The 21058-nt window shown below is 47.4% G+C and overlaps 2 protein-coding genes across 6 annotated transcripts in view; one reads left to right on the top strand and one right to left on the bottom strand.

Moving 5' to 3' along the window:
- Nucleotides 1–2593, top strand: part of MTMR1 (myotubularin related protein 1) — a 39967-nt gene extending 37374 nt beyond the window's left edge. For 3 of the 4 annotated variants that reach the window (XM_030449368.1, XM_030449371.1, XM_030449370.1), the window contains one exon: nt 318–1581. In XM_030449368.1, the coding sequence (XP_030305228.1) occupies nt 318–482 (165 nt within the window). In that variant the 3' untranslated portion in view covers nt 483–1581. Of the gene's footprint in view, nt 1–317; nt 1582–2023 lie in introns of those variants that run through there. The other variant, XM_030449369.1, reaches the window with a different exon arrangement.
- Nucleotides 2594–3743: 1150 nt separating this feature from the next.
- CD99L2 (CD99 molecule like 2) overlaps nt 3744–21058 on the bottom strand; it is a 33283-nt gene continuing 15968 nt past the window's right edge. Inside the window, exons 2-11 of one of the 2 annotated variants that reach the window (XM_030449372.1) lie at nt 19222–19287; nt 17560–17598; nt 16042–16140; nt 15168–15248; nt 14145–14237; nt 12634–12699; nt 11657–11692; nt 10948–11061; nt 8276–8341; nt 3744–7857 (exon numbers count right to left, since the gene is read on the bottom strand). In XM_030449372.1, the coding sequence (XP_030305232.1) occupies nt 7793–7857; nt 8276–8341; nt 10948–11061; nt 11657–11692; nt 12634–12699; nt 14145–14237; nt 15168–15248; nt 16042–16140; nt 17560–17598; nt 19222–19287 (725 nt within the window). In that variant the 3' untranslated portion in view covers nt 3744–7792. The remainder of the gene's footprint in view (nt 7858–8275; nt 8342–10947; nt 11062–11656; nt 11693–12633; nt 12700–14144; nt 14238–15167; nt 15249–16041; nt 16141–17559; nt 17599–19221; nt 19288–21058) is intronic. The other variant, XM_030449373.1, reaches the window with a different exon arrangement.

Below are 21058 nucleotides of genomic sequence, written 5' to 3'. Positions count from 1 at the left end.
TCTCAGGAAAGGCATCTTAAGTTCAACTGAAAGTGTTATTGATAAGAGATAGGGGTACATTTATTGGAATGTGTCTGGTATCCCATCAAGACTATTTGCATTTTGAATAAGCTTCCTGCCAACTGTGTTGTTAGACTTGTCAGTAGCTGAAATGTTTCATGTCAAGCCACTAAAGAAACACTTCCCTAAATACTGATATACTGAAATCCATAGGTGTTGGGCTCCTGGTGGTACTGTAGGGAACAGTGGAAGCATTGCTTCAGCAGGTTACTCACAATCAGAGTCACACTAAGCCTTTTCTTTTCTTCACCTGGCAGGTTCCAATCCATCAAAATCTTAAGGAGCTTCTGGCCATCAGGGCAGAGCTTCAGAAGAAGGTTGAAGATCTGCAGAGGGAAGCTGCCACACGATCCATTTCTTCCTCCTCTGACAGAGGTTCCTCTCCTTCCCATTCAGCCACACCAGTGCACACCTCTGTGTGATGTGTAACAAAAGCCACGGGGGAAAAACAATGTGTCAGGTAATACAGAGAGGAGGGTGAAATGCTTTTTCCATCACAAAAGGATTGTGAGTGACTTGAAATTGCTGTCATCTACATGCCTTACTCTGTGTCTGGTATTATCATGACGAGGCCAAAAAGAGCTTCAATAGATGTGATGTATTTTCTTGTTGGCAGTTCCCACGTGTGTTTTGACATCTCTAGTTAAATCACCAATTGTGAAATTAAACTTTCTTTTGAGCAACTAACAATTTAGCCATCCGAAAAAGGAATCCATCTGCCAAGCAGACAGAAAATGCTTCTCATGCTGCCTAGGGTACCATGCCTGGCTGAGAGAATCAGATTAAATGCCACATGATGCTTACACAGAACATTTTTTTCTAAATGGGAGTTCCTTATTTCACTCAGTAATATATATATATATATTTTTTTTTTCCTAGACCAATTTATTTTTTTTAGGTAATTAATGCACTTGGAAATTGGTTTTAAAATAAATGTTTTCCTGTGTTGTCAGTTTTACATTTTGACTAAATATGCCATTAAAAGTGGGTGAAGTTAAGCTGGATTTATCAAGTACACCACACTGACTTGTATGATGTAATATATTTGGTAAAGCACGTATTTTAGGGTTTTTAATGCCTTTTGTACGAGTTGAAATAAAGTCTTTTGACTGTTTAGCTTATTGTTCAGTTTCAGCCTCCTGAGCTAGGGGTAAACTTATTTGTCAAGGTCTTGTACAAAGGAAAAGTTTGTTTTCTAGGGAATGGTAATATTTGGGGTTGGAATGACACCCAGCTGTGTAAATTGTATAGTCTGTATAGCTCCACATTTTAAACCTGTTCTGTTTTAAAGTTTACACACAAAACTCAAAGCTGTGTCCCTTATACACAGGTGTATGTGATGTTCAACATATGCATACTCCATGGGTTTAAGCTATAAGTTCAGGAAATGGATCCTGCCTGTCCAAACCCCTTTTGAAGACCTTGTAATGACTTTGTTTGACAAAGTTTTTAAGTACTATGATCTTAATTGGTTTTCTTGAAATAAAGCCTGATGGCTTTTTGTTTTTTAAATTGCTGCTACCATTTTTTTTTTCTGTAAAGTGAATAATTTAACTGTGGCTTTGTATAAAATACACGTTCTCAACTTGCTTGCACCTCTCCTCCTCCAAATATGAATATCCCAGAGATATGATTACTATAGCACCCAACCTTTTGAAAATTATTCTGTGACCTTCTTGGAAAGCCCAGAAATGGTGCATGCTCAGAATTTTCCCTGGATTGTTTTCCTTGCTGTATTTCATGAGGGTCTGGTTCTTCTCCTTAGGACACTACAGTAATGCAGCTCTGCTTTTTGACTCGTGTTGCTCCAAGTTCTGATGGTGCAAATTCAGCCCCAATCTTAAGAGCCAACTGATTCTTTATGCTGATTGTGGGGTTTAGTGTCTGAGTGTTGGTTTATTACCCCCCATTTGTTCTTGCTGTGTGCCAGCACTCACCTGTGTCTCTGCTTTCATCTCTGTAGCAGATGGTTCATGAGGAAGGGGAGCTCTGAGCACTTCTGCAACCTCAGCTGGAAAGGCAGGGGTGCTGTATCCAGCCTTACAACTTCCCTGTGCAGTGCAAGGTATTTCACTGTGTCCTTTTTATTGTAGGAAAAGCATTTTAAAGTGGATACCCACAAGAACAAAGTTTAGGAAGGCTTGCAGTGTTGCATCCCCTAATCGTCCTCAGGCTTTTTATAAACAGATGAAAGATGTTTCCCTGTAAATATGGTCCTGCTGAACAGGATGCCAGCAGTGAATTTTACATTGCCAAAATATGTTGAGCTGGTATTGAATTAAACTCTTCCATACTTTGGATTTCCTTGACGTTTTAACCATATATTAAAGTAAAGCACATTATCTCTAAACTGCAGTGCTAGAGAAAATCTTTTGAAGTTTTCTTCTTTATTTCTGCTCATAATGACAACATTTTCTCTACAGTTATTGTAAAAGTGATGCCTGGATTAGCTTGGGCATTCTGAGATTTTTTAAAGCTTAGATTCCAAGAGCTAAAATCTGAGAAGAATCAAAGTTATTGCAACTGGCTGGCTCCTTATCCTCAAGTTTGACACAGCTCGGTGAGTCTTCCCTGATCTGAAGGGAGGGGTGACAATGACAATGGATGTCACTATATAGCTCATTAATGGTAGATAATGAAGAGGTGACTTTGCACTCAGTCCAATTCCTGAAAATCAAATTTTTTATTAACAACTAATTGTGTTGTTATTATTTTTTAATAAGGCAGTATTGAAGTGGTGGAGGCAAAAGCAGAGCCCTGTTTCCTGTTTGATGCACCTAGGATGTAGCTATTAATTTCTGATTCAAAAGCTGGATCTTATTTTGCTTTGTTTTTTTTTTTTTGTTTTAACCCTGCTGAGTATAGAGAGAATGTGCAAAGACAGCAAACAGTTAAATCTGACTTTGTAAGGTTTTCTTCTTGTCAATGTCATGCCAGAGAAGAAACAACCCAAATCCAGTGTCCCAGAATGGGCTGAAACTTTGCTAACTAAAACCTTTTTTTGATTGTAAAGTAAGTTAAGTGAATCATCAGCATCAGACACTTGGCCAAAAGTGACTCTAAAAGCTGGAAATCAGGGATCAGCAGCTCCTGTTCATGGAGAGGACAAAGTCAAATGGACATTTCAGAGTATTCCCAATGTGAAGCATCTGTGAACTAAGGGGGTGTCATATTGGAGATCTTGCTGCCAGATCTTCTGCAGCTGAGAAGAATTTTATTTCTACAAGAAGGATGAGTCAGAAGTAGCTAGCTGGAAATATAAACCACCTGGTTTTGATTGTGAGAAAATAAGCACTGCATCATTGTACAAATGGTCATATACAAATGCTTGGTTTGCACTGCCTGGGAGATTCATCTGCTGGATATGAAATTCCAAAGAAAACTGCAGGAAGCCCAGGGCAGTGAAAAGGAGCCCAAAACAGCCATGCCAAGCACTGCCAGGGATGCAGGACACTACCTAGAGTTTAGTTGCTGGGGGTCCTGAGGAGGGCATGTGTGTGCACAAATAGTTAATATTTACCATTAAGTGAAGTTTTGATCATGATAATTCTCACAAATTCCAGTTAGGTTTTTTCTTTTATAAAGTCTTCAGTGTAGTTATAGAAGTGGTGACATACAGTAAGATATAGCCTGCCATTCACAAGTTACTTCCAGCATGAAAAAACCCCACAAAAATCAAGTCTAAAATATCTTACTAGTCAACTTGTTTTATTTGGTGTTTTCCAATGGTACTCAAATGCTGATTTTTAACTCCATGATCCTTACATGCACAGCAGCAAAATGGATCTTACTTTCTTACAGCACAACTTTTATTTGGTATAAATTGCTTCTGCACCTGCAAACAATGCCTTGCTGTCAAGGGAGGACTTCACTCAAAAGAAAGGATTCTCTAATTTCACAATACCATTGTTTCTGAACTTCATTTGTTCCTGAACCTCCTTTGTAGCAGAAGCAGATTTTTAAAGCTCTAGCCTGTCGACTCAGCTTACTTCTTCAGAATTTGAAATGGTATTATGGACTAATTCCACTTTTATCACAACAAATGAGTAGTGTAGCAGGTTCATTAGGGGAGCTGCATGAAAATGACTTGAGTTTCTAGTGCCAAAGTCTCTGAAATTCCTCTAAGAGTATTCTCAGCTGAAGAATCTAAAACAAAGAAACTACTACAGTGCTGCCAAAGGAAAATGAAAGTAATTGACAGAATAAACTACAAGAAAAAAGCTAGTCAAAATTGAGAAACCCTTTCTGAATTATTGTGTTAAAAATTGCTTTAGTTAAGCTGAAGAAGTGAGGTGTGATAAGAGGATACATCATGGGTAATACATCAGCTCTCAGGGCAGTTGTAGATGCAGTTTTTGGACTTGGGTGTTTTATGGCCTTTTTTTGGGTAAAGGATGAGAAAGTTCATACCATGTATCCAGAGCCTAAAGTGCTGAATTTTTTTAAAAATTCCATATGCAGATTTAAAGAGAATAGGTACTAATTAAATTAGTTAGAGAGGTCAGGGCACAGTCAGCTGTTTGAAAACTCAGATCACTACTAAGAAAAAGCACCAGAACCCTTCCAGCTGTTACAATGCCTGTGGTATAGATGGTGTATACACTCATTTCTCAGAGTCTGCTCTGACTTCAGATGGAAAAGAAGACTGACTGCAAGGAAAAATCTAGGTGAGCCTTTACTGACATTTAGCACATTAAGACTTTTGTCCCGTTTTGAAGAGGTTTAATTTCTTTACTGCAGTATTTGGCAATATTTTCCTATTTGAAACAAGAGAAACAGATTTTAAAATCTGTTACTGTCCATTTTTTTTAAAAGTATCATAGAGTCACAGAATATTAGGGGCTAGAAGATGCCTCTAGAGATCAACTGGTCCAACCCCTCTGCCAAAGCAGGATGACCAAAGCAGCCCACACAGGACACATCCAGGTGGGCTTTGAAAGTCTCAAGAGGAGACTCCAGCACCTCTCTGGGCAGCCTGTGCCAGGGCTCCATCACCCTCACAGTAAATTTCCCCCCATGTTGAGGTGGAACTTCCCATCTTCTAGCTTAAACCCATTATTCCTTGTATTACTGGGCACCACTTGAAGAGATTGGCCTCGTCCTCTTGACACCCACCCCTCAGATATTTATAGACATTCATAAGATCTCCTCTCAGCCTTCTTTCCTCAAGGTTGAACAGCCCCAGTTCTCTCAGTCTTTCTTCATAGGAAAGATGTTCAGGTCCCTTAATCATCCTCCATTGGACTCTCTCCAGTAGATCCCTCAAGTCCCTTTCACTGGGCATTTATAGCTTCCCACATACTTAGGAATTACACTAAGGTCTAAGTATTCACCAAAGTCCTAAAAAAGGTCTTAGGGAAAGGAGCAACTTCTGAGTCCTGAGAATTGGGATTTTTGTTCTGTGAAATTTTCCCTTAACCTGTGGTATTTTGTGACTCAGACACACGTTTCTCCTAAGAGAGGTAGGTTCTTTATTCCTGGACACGCTGCTGCACTGCCCACGAAACAACCAGGGAGGGCACAGTAAAGGAACTGCACTAAAACTGATGATCTGTGGCCACAGAAAACATGGTCATTGGCAGGAGGAGAACTGGAATTATGGTCACTTGATCAAAGCTGGGGAAATGGCTCCTATTGATGATCAAAGCCAGGCTGTAACACTTATTTACAGTAACTTTCTAAAAACATTTTTCGTGCTTTAGTTTCCAAATGTGTTTGGCTAAGAAAATAAAAAATGCTTGGGAATGAGATGCACAAACTCATCTGTGTGGCTTTGGCAGCATCCAAGCTCCTGCACGTGATGATCCCAATGCTGCAGACCCTTCCTCCATGAAAATCATTCTTAGGGAATAAGCAAACACAGAGTGTGTCACTATTTCCCCTGCTTCCACTCTCTAGGCAGCCAGTAATCTGAGTATTTTTGTTTTCTAAGCTAAACACATTGGTGAAAACAAAGCAGCAGTAGTTCCTGGGAGTATTATTGTAGTCTTAAGTGTTCTCTGAATACACGGGAGGCACCATATATCCCTAGAACTGGTCTCCCTTATAAAACACTGGAGCTGTTCTGCTAGAGCTAGTCTTAAGGCTTTAAAAATGCTAGTGTTAAAAAGAGCATAAAGAATTGTGCAGCTATTGCAAAGTACTTAACCACCTCACCAGGCAATTTCCTTTCAAATGGAGCTGTTAGGCAGCAATGCTCCTGAGCTGCTTCACCTCCTGGCAAGGCCTTGTGGAAGTCCTCTACCTGAAAGCTGTGAATTTGTGCATCAAACTGAAAACTGAGGGTTTTTCCATACACATTCACAAAACACAGGCTTTTCAAAACAGTACAAAATGCCTACATTTTAGGTTTATATATAAATAGTGAGTACCTCCTACAGCATGTAAAGTGAATTTTCCTTCACTTGAGAGCATGCTTTTTTAGCAGTCATTGATTTAAATAAATGCATAGGATGCACATTTTAGCAGCAATAAAAAACAGTTGGGGAGGGATTAGAAACATAAAGAAATTCTTGCAATTTAGTGAAGGTCAGGTTTGGCAGCACATCACTGAAGGGGGGTGCTGGAGCTCCCATGTGTCCTGGGGGCAGCCAGCATCCTGCCCAGCACTGCTCCCAGAGACTGATGCTTCCCAGAAAGATACAGAAACCCCATGCAGAACAGGGATAGGAGGAGGACCCCCCCCCTCTCAGGAGATTCTGCCTTTTTAAAAAGTTAGTTGGTGACACAGAGATGAAGCCTTTTGGCCTTTTTCTGCCTGGGGTGTCAGGGGGTGCTTGCAGTACCAGTGTTAATGACTGGAGGAGAAGGTAGGGGCACTTCTGCTTGCTAAGCTTGACTTCTCTTGTGGCAGTGTTACAGGGCTTAACAAATACCTACTTTGTGTATTCTCTTTTGGGTTAAATCTGTAGGTTTTTTCTGTGTGAGATCTGATCCTGTCCTTGGAATACAGTTTTCACTTCAGTGACAGTGTAGGTCTCTCGTGTCACACAGATGAACTGCATCACTTGGCAACTTCAGCTCCATTCTTACCTCTAGCACAGTCAAGCATTCATATGGGATTTGCTAAAAGTGGACACTGCACACACTGCTTTTACCTGTATTTATGACTTGGCATGAAAATCAGGTCCTGTTGTGTGGTTAGAAGCCCAGCACTAGGTGGTGAAGCATCCTCAACTCCTGACTTCAGAGAAGGGAGTCACCTGCCTCAGCCCCAGCCCCAACCTGAACACCTCCCCATAGGCACTTCATTTGGAGATGTAACTATGCTAAGGACTGCAATCTACCCTCAGGAAAGGAGCAGTTTGAATCTGCTGTTAGAAGGGACCATAGCTGATGGCAGGAGTTGGCTGGAGGTGCTTTACAAAGGGATTTGAAGGGTTTGCTTTGGATTGCTATTTACAGGCACTTCTCTGTCCTCACACCTGTAAGCTCTTCTGCTCCTTGAAAAAGGCCTCCTCCTGTCACTGGAAACTGCTCCTGAATTCAGCACCTTCTTCTGTTGGTTTGCATACAACTGGACATCAAACCTACAAACCTACGTAGACGTAAACATACACCTCAACAAAAAGTAAGCACATACTACCACGTGCACCTACAGCAATACGAAGCCAGTTCAAGCCTAAGTACACATTAAGTATCTTTGGAGTCAAATTAAATAAAAAGCTAAATTACAAGCATGGAAGATCTCCCTTTGCTGCTGACTGATTCTTTTCCAGCCCTGGGTCACACTTTACATCTTCACAGTGTCTTGTCTTGGTGGCTGTGCTTGCTGTGTTTCCAGTACTGAGTATTTAACTAGGGAGAAGGAAAGAAAGAAAAAAATCAGGAGTACAATAGCACAGGATGGAAGCAGAACACAAGCAATAGGTGTCCAGTACTGGTTGGTTGTATATGATATTGGAAAAGCCTTGATTATCTGTCACTGAAAGAAAGATCATGCTTTTCTTGTACAAGACACTCCAGACAGCTGAAAACATGAAAGCTGAATATTAACTTGCCACCACTTGCAGCGTGAGCTCCTTGGTCTTGTACCACAGCCTCCCTTTGTGTATAATAAAGGGGGTGAAACACCATGGTGGGTGTTTCACAAAAGCTGCAGCATCATCCAAGCGGGGTCTTCATCAAAGGGACAGCTCAGTAGAGCACCAGGGCTTTGAGATGCAGCAGCTTTTGTGGCCAGATGCAGACAGGGTAAGGAATGGAAGGGTCTCACCTTGGGGTTCCTCGCTCACAACAGCTTCCATGTTTTCTCCTTTCACGTACTCCGAGTTAAGTCCCTCTGAGGAGTAACAACGATAAAGACAGTGAGACAGGAACGTGGAAAGTAAAAACGATTTGCTTTGATGCCTTAAAAACTGTAATGGGCCCGTGTGCTGTGAAAGCCAAGATGCCTTTTGGAACCTCCCCTGCATTAACAGCAGTGTGAGAATCATCAGTAAGAATCATCATGAGATGATGGCTGGGTTTTGAAGTGACCACAGAGGCTTGTCTGGAAGCCACAGCTTCCAGCAGGAGCTGCTTTTCCCTGGATCTCTTGCTTCACCTCCGTGCTGCGGGGCCTGGGCTGGGAGCGCTGCCAGGAGCGGGTCGGTGGGGCGGGGCTGCAGCGCTCAGAGCTGGGATCCTGCTCATTAACAGCTCATTATGCAGAGCTGCAAGCAGCAAGTTTAGAGCAGGGCTGCGGTGATGAAGCAGGATCCCAGTGGGGTGTCAAATCCCGAGTAAATCGCTTATTTAAATGCAAAGAAGTTCCCAATGTTTGCAACAAACACAGCCCGGGCGGAGGGGCTGGGCCGGGCTGGGCGCTGCCGGGGAACAGCAAGGGGAAGGGGGGGCAGCGCCTGCCATGGCCAAGCTCAGAAGATTGAGTTTAAAAAGTGTCCGGGATGAGCCAAAGGACCTCAGTTGTCTCCTAAAAGACCGCTTTGGAGAGAAGCAGCCGGGAATGCGGTGCTGGTGCCGTGTCCTGCTGGAGGGGCAGCAGGCAAGGGGAGAGGACCAGCCGAGGCCATGCAAGACGTGATTTTTAGGCGTCTAAACTTTGGATGTATCTCAACTAAACTTTGGATGTATCTCAACACAGCGTGAAGTGTGGTGAGGACCCGGAATGCCTCCCCCTCGGTGTGATGGGGTGCGGGGGTACCCCACGGGGCAGCTCCAGCATGGGGGGAGCCTCAGGCAGCAGTGGGGTGGCCAAAGCCCCAAAGGCACAGGGGAGAAGAGAAGTTTCTGCATCTAGCTAAAAAAACAACCCCAAGGTGTGGAGGAAGAGCAGGTGCCAGCCCAGACACAGCGAGCAGCTCCGGGCAGAGGTACACAGAGAGGCTGGGAGGGCAGGGACACGGGAAAAGGACAGGAAGTGGGTAACGTTTCCTTGGCAGCCTCATCCTCATCCTCTAAGGCAAACAGCAAAAGCTTGTCGGAAGAGACTCAATAAGAACCAGAAAAGCAGTTTTGCCAGTGCAGCAGGATGCTGGGCATGGGGAAAGGCTGAGCCTGCTCCTCCCTGCTCCAAGGCAGTGGTCACCACACACCTCTTGCCTCCCCCAAGACGTGTGTTTTCCTGGGATAACGCCAAATGCAATTCATGTTTTTCAGTAAAAAGCCACTTTTGCAGTGGCTGACGGCTCTTGGAGTTCTGTCATGCATTGCAATGCATCTAAGGCCTGACATTAGCCCAGCATGCCATGTCTGATGGCTTAAATTAATCCTCCTTTATAATTAACTTTAATTTCCTGCCGCCTTTCTGGGGCTTTGTGTCTCTCAGCTTCCCCCTCATCAAAGCCTTTACTTTTTTTTTTTTTTTTAATTATTTATTCTTGCCAAAATATCATTTAAGTGGGGGAATATACAAGGGTGTTTCATTCCATCACATTCATTTGACTTTTCCTGCTGATCTAATTTACCAAAATGCTCCTGTTTGTTGCAAGCACAACTGGGAAAATAGCATGATTCCACCAGTAGTTTCCAACCCCAAACACCCTTCCCCTAGAGCTGAGACTCACAGATTTCACTTGATTAATTTTAAAAAAAAAAAACCACCTTTCTACAGCTGTTTGCAACCACCTATAATGTGGGGACACCTCCAGCAATGCTTCCACCAAGACTCCTGATGGAGCAGCTCATGCAAAAGATGCTTTTTTTGCAAGTAAGAAGCTTTGCTGTTTATTTTGCACTTAATTGCACTGATTGCTGCACACCTGTAGGAGGCTGCACCACCCTACCCCACCCCTGGCTGCCAGAGCTGCAGATGCTTGCTGGGCTTCCTTCACTGCTGCCCGGACAGCTTTTACCTTTTGCTGAAAACTTGGGGGGTTTATTTTGGTTTGCTTGTTGTGGGGTTGTGTGGTTTGTCTTTGGCTATGGGTGTGGGTGTGTATGAGGGCTTTGGGCAGCCTCTGGGGTGGCAGTGGGTCCTGGGGCTGTCGCTGCTGGTGGGTTCCTGCCTGTTCAATGCCTGATATATTTATATTTATATTTATAATTTATAATTTTTAATATTTATATTTATATTTATATTTATATTTATATTTATATTTATATTTATATTTGAGAGTGCCTATCACCATATTGATAAAACATTCTTTGGAACCTCTCTGACAGCAGAGGTAAGAACAGAAGTCAGCCTGTTATTACCTCAGCACTTCTCTTTCCAACCAATTTAAAAAAAAAAAACAAACAAAAAAAGAAGCCACAAGACTTTGCTGTCTTGTGCTCAATGACCCCTGACTGGGACTTTGTTCTGCCAGCTCCAGGTCCCTGGTTGCCTGACACCCCTTCACATCTCCAGGTCAGAAAACGGCAGTGGGGTTCAGAGGGAAAACAGGTGACTTCTTGCTTGGCAACCCCAAAGTGATCAGGGTGGGGAGAGGGAGGGAGACTTACGTTGGATGCTGAAGCAGAACTTCTTCTGCTGGTAGGAGATGTAGCTGGAGACAGCCCCGATGAGTGCCATGGCCAGGGCGCTGGCGACGCCGGCGATTGTCCCCGTCTCTGCCACTGTGAGATGCAGAGAGCACGGGGTGCTGTGTGCAGGGACACACACACCTCCCATCCCCTTCCCCATCCCCTTCCCCCCCCACACACACACCTCCCATCCCCTTCCCCACACACACACACACACCTCCCATCCCCTTCCCCACACACACACACACACCTCCCATCCCCTTCCCCATCCCCTTCCCCACACACACACACACACCTCCCATCCCCTTCCCCACACACACACACCCCTCCCATCCCCTTCCCCACACACACACACACCTCCCATCCCCTTCCCCTTCCCCACACACACACACCTCCCATGCCCTTCCCCACACACACACACACCTCCCATCCCCTTCCCCCCACACACACCTCCCATCCCCTTCCCTACACACACACACACCTCCCATCCCCTTCCCCCCACACACACCTCCCATCCCCTTCCCTACACACACACCTCCCATCCCCTTCCCCCCCCATCTCCCATCCCCTTCCCTACACACACACCTCCCATCCCCTTCCCTACACACACACCTCCCATCCCCTTTCCCCCCTCCTCCCACCTCCCATCCCCTTCCCCCCCCCCCCCCACAGTCCCTCTGGCACCCACGTTCACCGTAGTCACTGTCTGTTTTGCCCTCAGAACCTGCAAGAGATGTGAACCCATCAGGGGAGGGGCAGCAGCACAGCCCCAGGGACCCCTGGTCTGGGGGTGACCATACTGGGTCCCAGCATCTCTGTAACACCCCCCCCCCCCTCCAGTCCTCACTTCTCAGAGGGCTCTGAAGCTGCTTCTCTTTCCTATCGTGTGTGTTTGGGGGGAGCCTTTGCAGGGCACCTCTACCCCATGCTGCTCTTTGGGTAAAGAACAAATGAAATAGTGCTGGGGAGTTACACAGTGCACTGGTGCCATCTCAGGGAGGTGACCAGCCAAGCTCTGCAATGTCAGGGAATCCTCACTTGGCTTGAAGTCTATTTTAACATCACCTCCCCTGGAGAAACTGGCTTGGGAGTAGAAGCTGCTCCTGCTGGGAGCTGCAGTCCTTACCCAGTCACTTACATCCCGAATTTATGGAAGCAGGGCAGCACTGTATTACTGTCCCCATTGTGGTTTGTCCTTGGCACAGGGATTCATTAAATGTTGATTGGGCTTTTGGTGCTCATCTCTTACTGCTTTTAATATTTAATGCTGTGGATCCTCACAAAGACACAGGCTTAGCCAGCTGTTGCTCGTTTTCCTCCTTGTTTCAACCACTGGTGCTTGCATGGTGGAAGACAAATGAAGGCTTCTGTCTTTCAGAGTACAGGGGTGGGCACCTGCTTTCCAGGTGGTAGGGGTGATGTGGGTCCTGTCTGCCCTGGTGGCAGTTGGTGCTGCAGAGCCTCCATGGGATGAAAACCAAGCACCTCCAACCAGGGGCAGAAAATGTGACCAAAACCTGTGTGTTCTGTGGTCCTGCAGCTGAGAACTCCATGCAGAGGCCAAGTGCTGCTCTGTGCAAGGTGGGTTCTAGGAGGTTGGCTGGAACAGTGGTTATTGCCCCAAATGTGACTGCTAAAACAAAAAAAATGTAGGTCAACACATACCTTTCTTCTTGTCTGGGTTGTAGCCACCACCATCCACAATGCTGGCCAGGTCATCATCTGAAAATTCTTTAAAAATAACAAGAAAACACTGCTGGCACCTTGAAGGGACACATGACCCCACCAGGAGGCAGCAGCCAAGGGGTGTGCTCTGAGGCAGCAGGAGAGCTCACCCTCTCACAGAATCACAGAATGTTTAGGCTGGAAAAAACCTTTAAGATCAAAGTGTCCGGCTGCCAACATCCCCCCCAGTCAAAACAAACAAACAATTAAATATTTATCAATACCTGTATCACCGTGCTCACTAGACCTTGTCCTGAAGTGCCTCATCTACATGGTTTTTAAATACTTCCAGAGATGGTGATTCCATCACCTCTCTGGGTAGTCCATTCCAATGCCTAACAATGCCTCTCTTTTAATATCTTAGAAATTCTTCTTAATATCCAATCTAAACTTCCCTTGGAGCAACTTCAGGCCACTTCCTCCAGTCCTATCATTATTTGATGGAGAAGGGACCACAGCAATGAGCCAGCAAAATGCTCCTTTCCTGATGCTGGGCCTTGGGAAGGGTTACCTGTGCCTTGACAGCCTGGAAGAGACTGCCTTCTTCACCAGCTTACCACGAAGAAAAGATTTATGGGCTTAGCAAGGAATGTAAATGAATGTAAAAAGAAAAAAATACCCTGACTGTGCCAGAGCCAGCGAGGTCACAGGCAGCCCAGGGTGCAGCAGAACCAGGGGGACATCTGGGCTGGTTTTGAGCAGTGCCACATTCCAGTGGTTCAGCACCTCACCTTTCCTGCAGGGGTCTGAAACCTCAACAGGGCCAGAGTACCAAAGTGCAGACAAGTCACTGTGTTAGTACAATGTAATAAAATACCTGACTATTAATTACAGGTGTGAGCAGGGTGTACAGCCACCTCAACATCAATACACCAGCCAGGCAAGGTCTGCTTCCTAGCTCAAGTGCTCCAGGGAAAAATCCTCACAAATGATCCATTCACTGGAGTATTTTAGAGATGGGGAAAAAAAAAGAAAGAATCTCCCAGACCATAGCATATGTCATGCCAGGATTTCAGCCTGCTCTAGATTTATGTCTTGGCAATGACTGCAAACCCCAGCAGCACATGCCCTGGGTTAAGCAGCTGACAGGTACAGGGACGGGGGAGAATGGAACACGAGCACCACAATTTAATGGGTTAGAAGAGGCCCCGGGACAGAAAGCTGTAGGCAGGCAACAGACTGCTAGGAAGAGCCTCTCTGCTGAGGGCTGCTGAGACAGGGGCTCCTTCCCTCCCCTCCCCTCCTCTGTGGGCAGGGCAGAGGCAGCAGATGCTGGCTGCAGGCAGGAGCATCGTGCCCGGCAGCACCTCTGTCCCCAGCCCTGCTCTGAGCAGGGACAGTGTCTGGCAGTGGAGCCCCTGTACCCAGGGTGGGCTAGGGAAGATCTCCCACAGGTCCCAGGGGACAGCATGGCTGGTGGTGAAGAAGATGGAGAGGGGAAGTCAACGTACCTTCCCCTGGTCTTACGTTCGGCCTCCCATCATTTTTCCTATCGTTTTTATCATCAAGGGCATCAGCCAGGTCAAAATCCAGAGGATCCTTTGCTAAAAAAAACAACATGGAGGTTAGCAGTGCTGGCCACAGCCTGGGGAACTCTGCAATTAATTAATTAATCCATAAAGGAACTGCTTAGCTTTGCCAGGGGAAAGTGTCAGTGGAAGAGCTGAAGCCCCCAGTTCAAGCTATGCAGAGTCGTGGCAGATCTTCCAAACTCGTCCTGCTTTGTGAGCCCACATTGTAGTGAAATGAGGCAACCAGGTGCCACTAATTACCAGGCAGTGGCCATGAGCTTGTGTCAAGCCCACCTGTGCCTGATCAGGGCAGGACCCAACTGTGCATGAGCAGGATTAGGGGGACAATGAAAGGTGAGGCCTGAGACACAGACTCAGCTCAGTCCTGAGCAAGCCAGAAGAGGGGTTGGTTGAATCTGGAGCAATAGCACTGAGCCAGGCTGACCAGTCCTGAGGGCAACAGACTCAGAGCACTCTGTGCACTTCTGCTGGAACACCTGCTGGACCTTGGAGTGCCCTGACCTAAGAGAGGTTTGTCTTGCAACACCACATCACTGCAGTGAGCAGTCTCATGCTCTTCCTGCAGAAAGGGTCTCATGCTGAAGCTCCAGTGCCTGGCAATTGGATAATCAAGCTGGACAGAAAAGGTCAGCACCCAAAAGGTCCTCCCAAGGGCCCGGGCAGCAGCAGTGCTGGGGGAAACACACCTGGGAGGGGATGGAAGCGGATGCACAGAGCTGGCTGGAGCAGCCCCTGCCTTGGTTGCCTGGGGTTGTGTTCCACTGAGACCCCCTGGGAATCCCAGGGTAATGCTGAGAGATCCAGTGTGGTTTCCCAGTGTATTTCCTTTTTCAAACTAGAGGCTGGGGAGACAAGGGCAAGGGGCAGCGTTGCTGTCATGGCACATCCCAAAGCCTCTGCCTGTGTCAGCAGAGCTGTGTGGGCAGGGGAGCTCCTCCTCACCTGGCTTAGGCTTGGGGGGGGCCCTCGTAGTTTTTGGCTGCTTGGTTGTGGTGCTGTAGATGACATTCCAAAAGCTGTTGTCTGGAGAGGGGGAAATAGAGACCAAAATGATGTTACTCTCTCAAATGTGCATTTGGACAAGACTGGAGGGGGAACCCCCTTCCCACAGGGAGTCTGGGGCTGTGCTGGGGTGGTTCAGTGCTCTGATCTCCCCACAGCCTCAGCTGCTCCTGACACTGGGGGCTTGGGGATCCCCCTGCCCATCAGTGCCCTGGGGATGCTACAGCTCTCAGTGTGAGTGGATGCTCCCACTTTTGCAGGGATCCCCTGTGCTGGGGCATGTGTCAGTGGGGCTGGAATTTGAGAAGGGGCAAGCAGAGCCACCACAAATTCACCCCCAACACACTGCCAGTGGGGACACATCATGCCGCCACCCTGTGCCACCTCGGCCACACAGGAGCAGGACCAGAGACCACCAAAACAACACTTAAGGATGTCCTGCTTCAGGGGTGAAATCTCTCACCTAAGAGCAGCAAATGGCTCCATTCTGGTTAACACCTTTTACAAATGCTTCTTGCCCAAGCCTCACAACACAGCCTGGACAGGGTTGTGTGGGCAGCAAGGGAGGGAGGGTGGCTAAATGCTGGTGACAACCTTCCTGGCAGCTCTGCCAGCTTCTCATCTGCCAGCTCCACTATGACAGTGGAGCAGGAGGACATGGTCACCTCTTAAAGTGACCTGTTGGTAGTTACCAGAGCTTGGCTATCAGTGCCTGATGTCAGCCCCAGCTACCTCAGGGAGTGTTTTCCCCCATGTGAAGCCCCAAAGGTGAGCACAGCATCACCTTCCCAGGGCAAGGGCAGCTCTGCAGTACCTGGTTTGCCTGGCCCAGGGAAGGGCTTTGGAGTTGGCCTGGCTGGTTTGGTGGTGGTCTCCAGAGGGGCATCAAAGTAATCAGCCAAATCAAAGCCTGCTGTAGGAGAGAAGGGATAATTAAACCCACATCACTTGTGGGGATGGTGAGAGGCTTTGGCATGTGTCCCCCAAGCAGCAGCCCTGTGGGTCCTGTGCCAGCAATGTTGCACCATGATCACAAAACACCCATGCTGGTGTCAGCATGGAGCTGAAAAGGATGCCCAGATGCTCCACTGCTCAATCACAACCAGACTGCAGAGCCTTCAGATCAGCCTGGCCCTCATTTAACTCTCCTCATTCAAGCTGTGGCTGCTGCTCATATCATCCCAAGCAACCCCAAATTAATGGGGTTTTTTGGAGGAGACCTACCAGTCTCCTGCAGCATTTCCTGACAGGTGGAAGCTGCAGATGAGAAGGTACTGTGGGGATGGAGCTGGTGGTAGGACCCACTCTGCTCCCTGCATGGCCCTGGGCTGAGTGGAGCATGCCCAAGAGATGAGGCCAGGCCACAGGAACCCACCATGGGAGCCCCTTGCTGCCATCACTCATCCCAAGAGATCTGCCTTGGGAAGGAGAAACCTGCCCAGCTGAAGCCTCAGCCTCGGCATGCATCCATGTCCTGGGGAGAGTTTATTGGATCAAACAGCCTCTTGCTTGGGCTATGATCCAAAAGACAAAGCCCTGTGTGTGCTTCTGGCACTTGGCTTTTCTTGTCCCTAGCAGAGACCATGGCCACCAAGGAGCTGGACAGTCAGATTTGCTTTAATTTGTGCCAAGACTCCTGTGCAGGGGTGAGCGGGTTCACTTCCAAGTGTTTCCCCTGCAGTTTATTTCGGGCTCCTCTGGCAGGGTTGAGCAACCCCCAGCTCTTGTGACTGGGCTATATTTAAGTGTGTGTGGCCAGAACTGAGCCAGAGGAGCTGCTGCTGCAAGGACCTTTCTCAACCAGGGCAGATGCTGTGGAGCTGGCCAGCCAGGACATGCAACAAGCACAAACAGCCAGAGAGACATTTTTTTCCCTGGATGGGGAAATGTCACCAGGCTGAGGCCTTTCCTTGGAGGCTGGGAAAATCTTGGGGTAGAGAAAAAAAAAAACAAACCCAAACAGGAAAATATCCCGTGGGCTCCCTCCTGGAAGCCAAGACACATGCTAGCAGGTGCCACACAGCCAGAAACAAAAGCTCTGCTGTAGCTTAGCACTGATTTGTGTCTTTTCCACCAGGATACTGCAAAGTGTGCACAATTCAGCCTTGGCCATAAACGTTCCACTGCCACTCGCCTTCAGCATGGACAGAAATATCAATATTGCATTTAATTTGGCCATACAGGGAGAGAGCACAAGGGCACACCAGCACCAGCTTCCTCAGGGGTGAGTGAAGGTGTCCCAAAGCTCTGCTAAGGCAGCAGCCCCAGCCCCACTCCAAACCCCCGTGGGAAGCACATCCAGCCTCAATGCTATCCATGTGTAAGGTCTCACCTGGCCCACCTGCTGGCTTCTTGTGTCCCTTGGGAGTGGCTGTGACAACAGAGACAGGGAGGAAAACATTAGTCATGGGCATCACTTCTGGTGCGAGAAAAAACAGCGATGATTTCACCACAAGCTTTCCAGCTGACCCTCATCTGTAAATCCAGAGCCCAAAGGCACCAATCCTCCTTTCCAGCAGAGGGGGGATTGTGCTGGGGACCTGTGGGCATGGCTGGGGACTAACCCTGACCCTGCCCAGGCCAGGGTTCTGCCCCAGGGAGAGTGGGGCTGTGATGATCCTACAGACAGCAGCAAATGCAGAGTGTGCAAAACAGAGCAGAAAACAGGAGTGAGATGCCAGTGTTTTCATGTCCCCTGCCTGGTCTGTTAGTTAAATGACAGATCATCTCCATTGCTGCATTAGGTATGGAGGTTTCCTGTCAGCTGGAGGAATTTTGAGGCACTGATGCTCTGGTCCGAGCTTCCTTGGCCACTCCAGGGTTAAAACAAGCTCCAGTCAGCCTTTGGAGGGGGCTGATTATTTATTTTTTTTTCCTCCCTGTAAACCACTATTAATAGTGGCTAGCATTACTAAGTATATGAATAAATTATGAGCCAGAGTTGTGGCTGCTCTATTCCCATTAATTCCCATTTGCTATTCTGAACACCCACGTGCCTCTACTGGGCATGCTGGTACAGTTTGACGTGGCCCAACTCTAGAGCCTTTGTTTGCTTTTATTCTGGAGCTGATCTGATGAAGGCCAGAGTGGGAAGCAGTAGCTGGGGAGACTGCAGAGATGATGCTTCCTCCTTCCCCAGCTCACAGCTGGGACTCCAGCCTGGGGAAATGTTGCTCTCCCTCTGCATGAGGTGGCCAGTAGGCATTTCTCCCCACATTCTGTACTACAGGGCTTGCAAAATCCTAGGTGGGATCCCTCAGACCCATGAGCAAGTCTGATACCTCATAGTCATACCTATCCCCCCCCCAGCAAACCCACCACACTGCAGGAGAGACAGATGGAGCATCCTGACTCTTTATTCTGCATAAACTCCAGCACCAGTGTCTGTGTGTTGAGACTATAAAGAGGTTTCAAACCCTGTGACAGCTTTCAGTTAAATAACCAGAGGTGTATTTTATATGATCAGAGGCACTGGCATCGTTCATAGACCCCTCTCTGCTATTGCCAAAAAGCCAAATATTAAATATCAGCAAGCCAGCATCAAGGCAGCCTCTTTGGAAGGGACCAGAGTAGGACCCAGTGCTGCCCCTGTATGGCTGGGCTCAGGGGTTGGCCCTCACCCACTGCAGAAGGAGCAGAGTTAATCCATTTGCTTCCAGGCAGACAGGGTCATGGTTGATGCTAAGTGTTATTGGCTCATCCAAGGAAGCCCAAAAGATCTGTTCAGTGTCATTGCCACATCAAATCACTGGTGGTGCCTCTGCTGTTTGCCCATGGGAATCAGAAAGGCCCCAAGGTCAGCAAGCAGCTTCTCCAGGACTATCCCCTGTCCCACCTGTAGACAAGTCTGGACACTACATACCCCCAGGCAGACAATGAGGTAGCCTGTATTTTCCACCACACTCCCACTGGTATCAGATCCCAAAGAACAAATTGTACCTACCAACATCTGTTTGTTTTCTTCTCTTTAAAAGAAAACATCAATGTGACTTACGTCGGTTGGTGCTGGTGTCACCCAAGGCATCTTCTAGGTTGAAGTCATCAAAGTCATCCCCACGACCTGGAGACAAAGAACCAGCACTGGTTGTACTCACTCTGTACAAAGTCAGCCACCTTTAACCACAGTGCAGCTGGACTCATTTGCTCAAATTGCTTTAGTTTTTAAAGGGCTTTCTGGTTTTTTTTCTGAACCTGACCCATCACCAGTGATGGGGAAGACATCAGCCTTCTCCAAATGCTGTGACTGTTAAATTGCAGAGCAGTCATCTTTGGATTTTCCATTTGTCTGCCCTAATGGATGTGGTATAAAGACACATGCTATGCTTAAGGAGAGCCTAACAATTCATCTCATGAGATGCCACTCCTCCGTGGCTGTGCTCAGGATTACACGTTTGCTAAACACCACGAAAACATCAGGACAGTGCAGATAAATGCAGTGAGAAACAACAAAGCCCTACACACCTCTTCTTCACAAGTGCCTTCCAATGTAAAAGGCTTCATGTGAAAGTGCTGCTGCGGGCTGCCAAGCACAACTTAGCATCTCAGAGAATGCCTGCATCATTCTGCCTTGGGAAGGCAAACTGGGACCAAAGCCCCATCCCAGGGACACACCTGAGAGGCACAGGCTGATTTTTTTGTTCGAGGTGTCTCAACACAGCTCTGGTCACTTTACAATATCCCAGGGATAACTCTCTGCTATGCCATGTTCTCCTGTGATAGGGCCACCTAATCCTTCCTTTCTCTGCCTTTTCTCACATCCCGTTAATTACTGTTGACTTACCCTAGTTCTGAATGTATTTGTCTTGATAAATTCATGCTTTTACATCTCAGAGCATGCTGAGTAATTAATATCCTTTGGGTTTGCTAAGTACTGCAGCACTGCAAGAGAACATTAAAATGGCTTTCCTTGTATTCCTACTGCTAAATGGATTTAGCTATTGCCACCTGAGCTCCAGCGTGCTTCATGAATAAATTTAAAGCTTTACTGACAAGGATAATAACAACGGGAAGGCACCAGTCCATCAGAAAGCAGGTATCAGCATTTCGGTGAAAAAACTTCTACCCAGAGTGGTCACTGAGCACTGCAACACCTCCAGCTCTGGTTTCACTTCCTCACACATCGCATCTCATTTCATTTGCCGTCCATCTAAACATACACTCAGCAAACCTGAGGGTGATTTAGCTGCAGGGTTTATGGCTGGAGTGTTGCTATGGGCTTCTCTCCCGTGGCAAAGCACTCGGCATTAAGTGGCTGCTGGGGAGTTGTGTAAGTAATAGATGTTTCTCATGGAGCTGAAGGATGCCAAGGCTCCCCGTGGAGGCTCGGGGGAAGGGGTGATGCTCCGTTCCAGGTGGAGCCTGGTTACCTCCATCTGAAACCTGCAGAACAAGGCAGGTGGATGAGGCTCCTCGCTCAGCACCGCTTGACAGCCTCAGCCTCCCCACGTGCCCCTCCACTGCTTTGCTGAAATATTTGCCTTTTATGTCTTATTGCTGGCAAAATATTGGCACCTTGAGACAGGAGATGCTCTCCTGCTCTGACAGCCTGGATGAAGCAGCAGGGTTACCAAACGCTCTCCTGGTGCAAAGGGGCAGAGTGAGGAGCATGTGAGAGCATCCACAGTGCTGCCAGCACCTCACCCAGCTCTCCCACCTACACAGGGTGCTGCCAAACCACCAGCATGGCCCTGCTGAGACCCCACAAGCTCATTACTGTGGTGGTTGACTGTCCCAAGCTCAATGCTTGAGCAGTTTCATGTAGCCTCCCTTTCCCAGCACAGCTTTTTCCCCAGTCTTTACTGGATTTTCAGGAACCAGTGAGGCTCCATCAT

Source organism: Calypte anna, chromosome 4 (genome assembly GCF_003957555.1).
Source record: "Calypte anna isolate BGI_N300 chromosome 4, bCalAnn1_v1.p, whole genome shotgun sequence".
Taxonomy (NCBI): Eukaryota; Metazoa; Chordata; class Aves; order Apodiformes; family Trochilidae; genus Calypte; species Calypte anna.
This window is presented reverse-complemented; position numbering and strand designations above follow the sequence as displayed.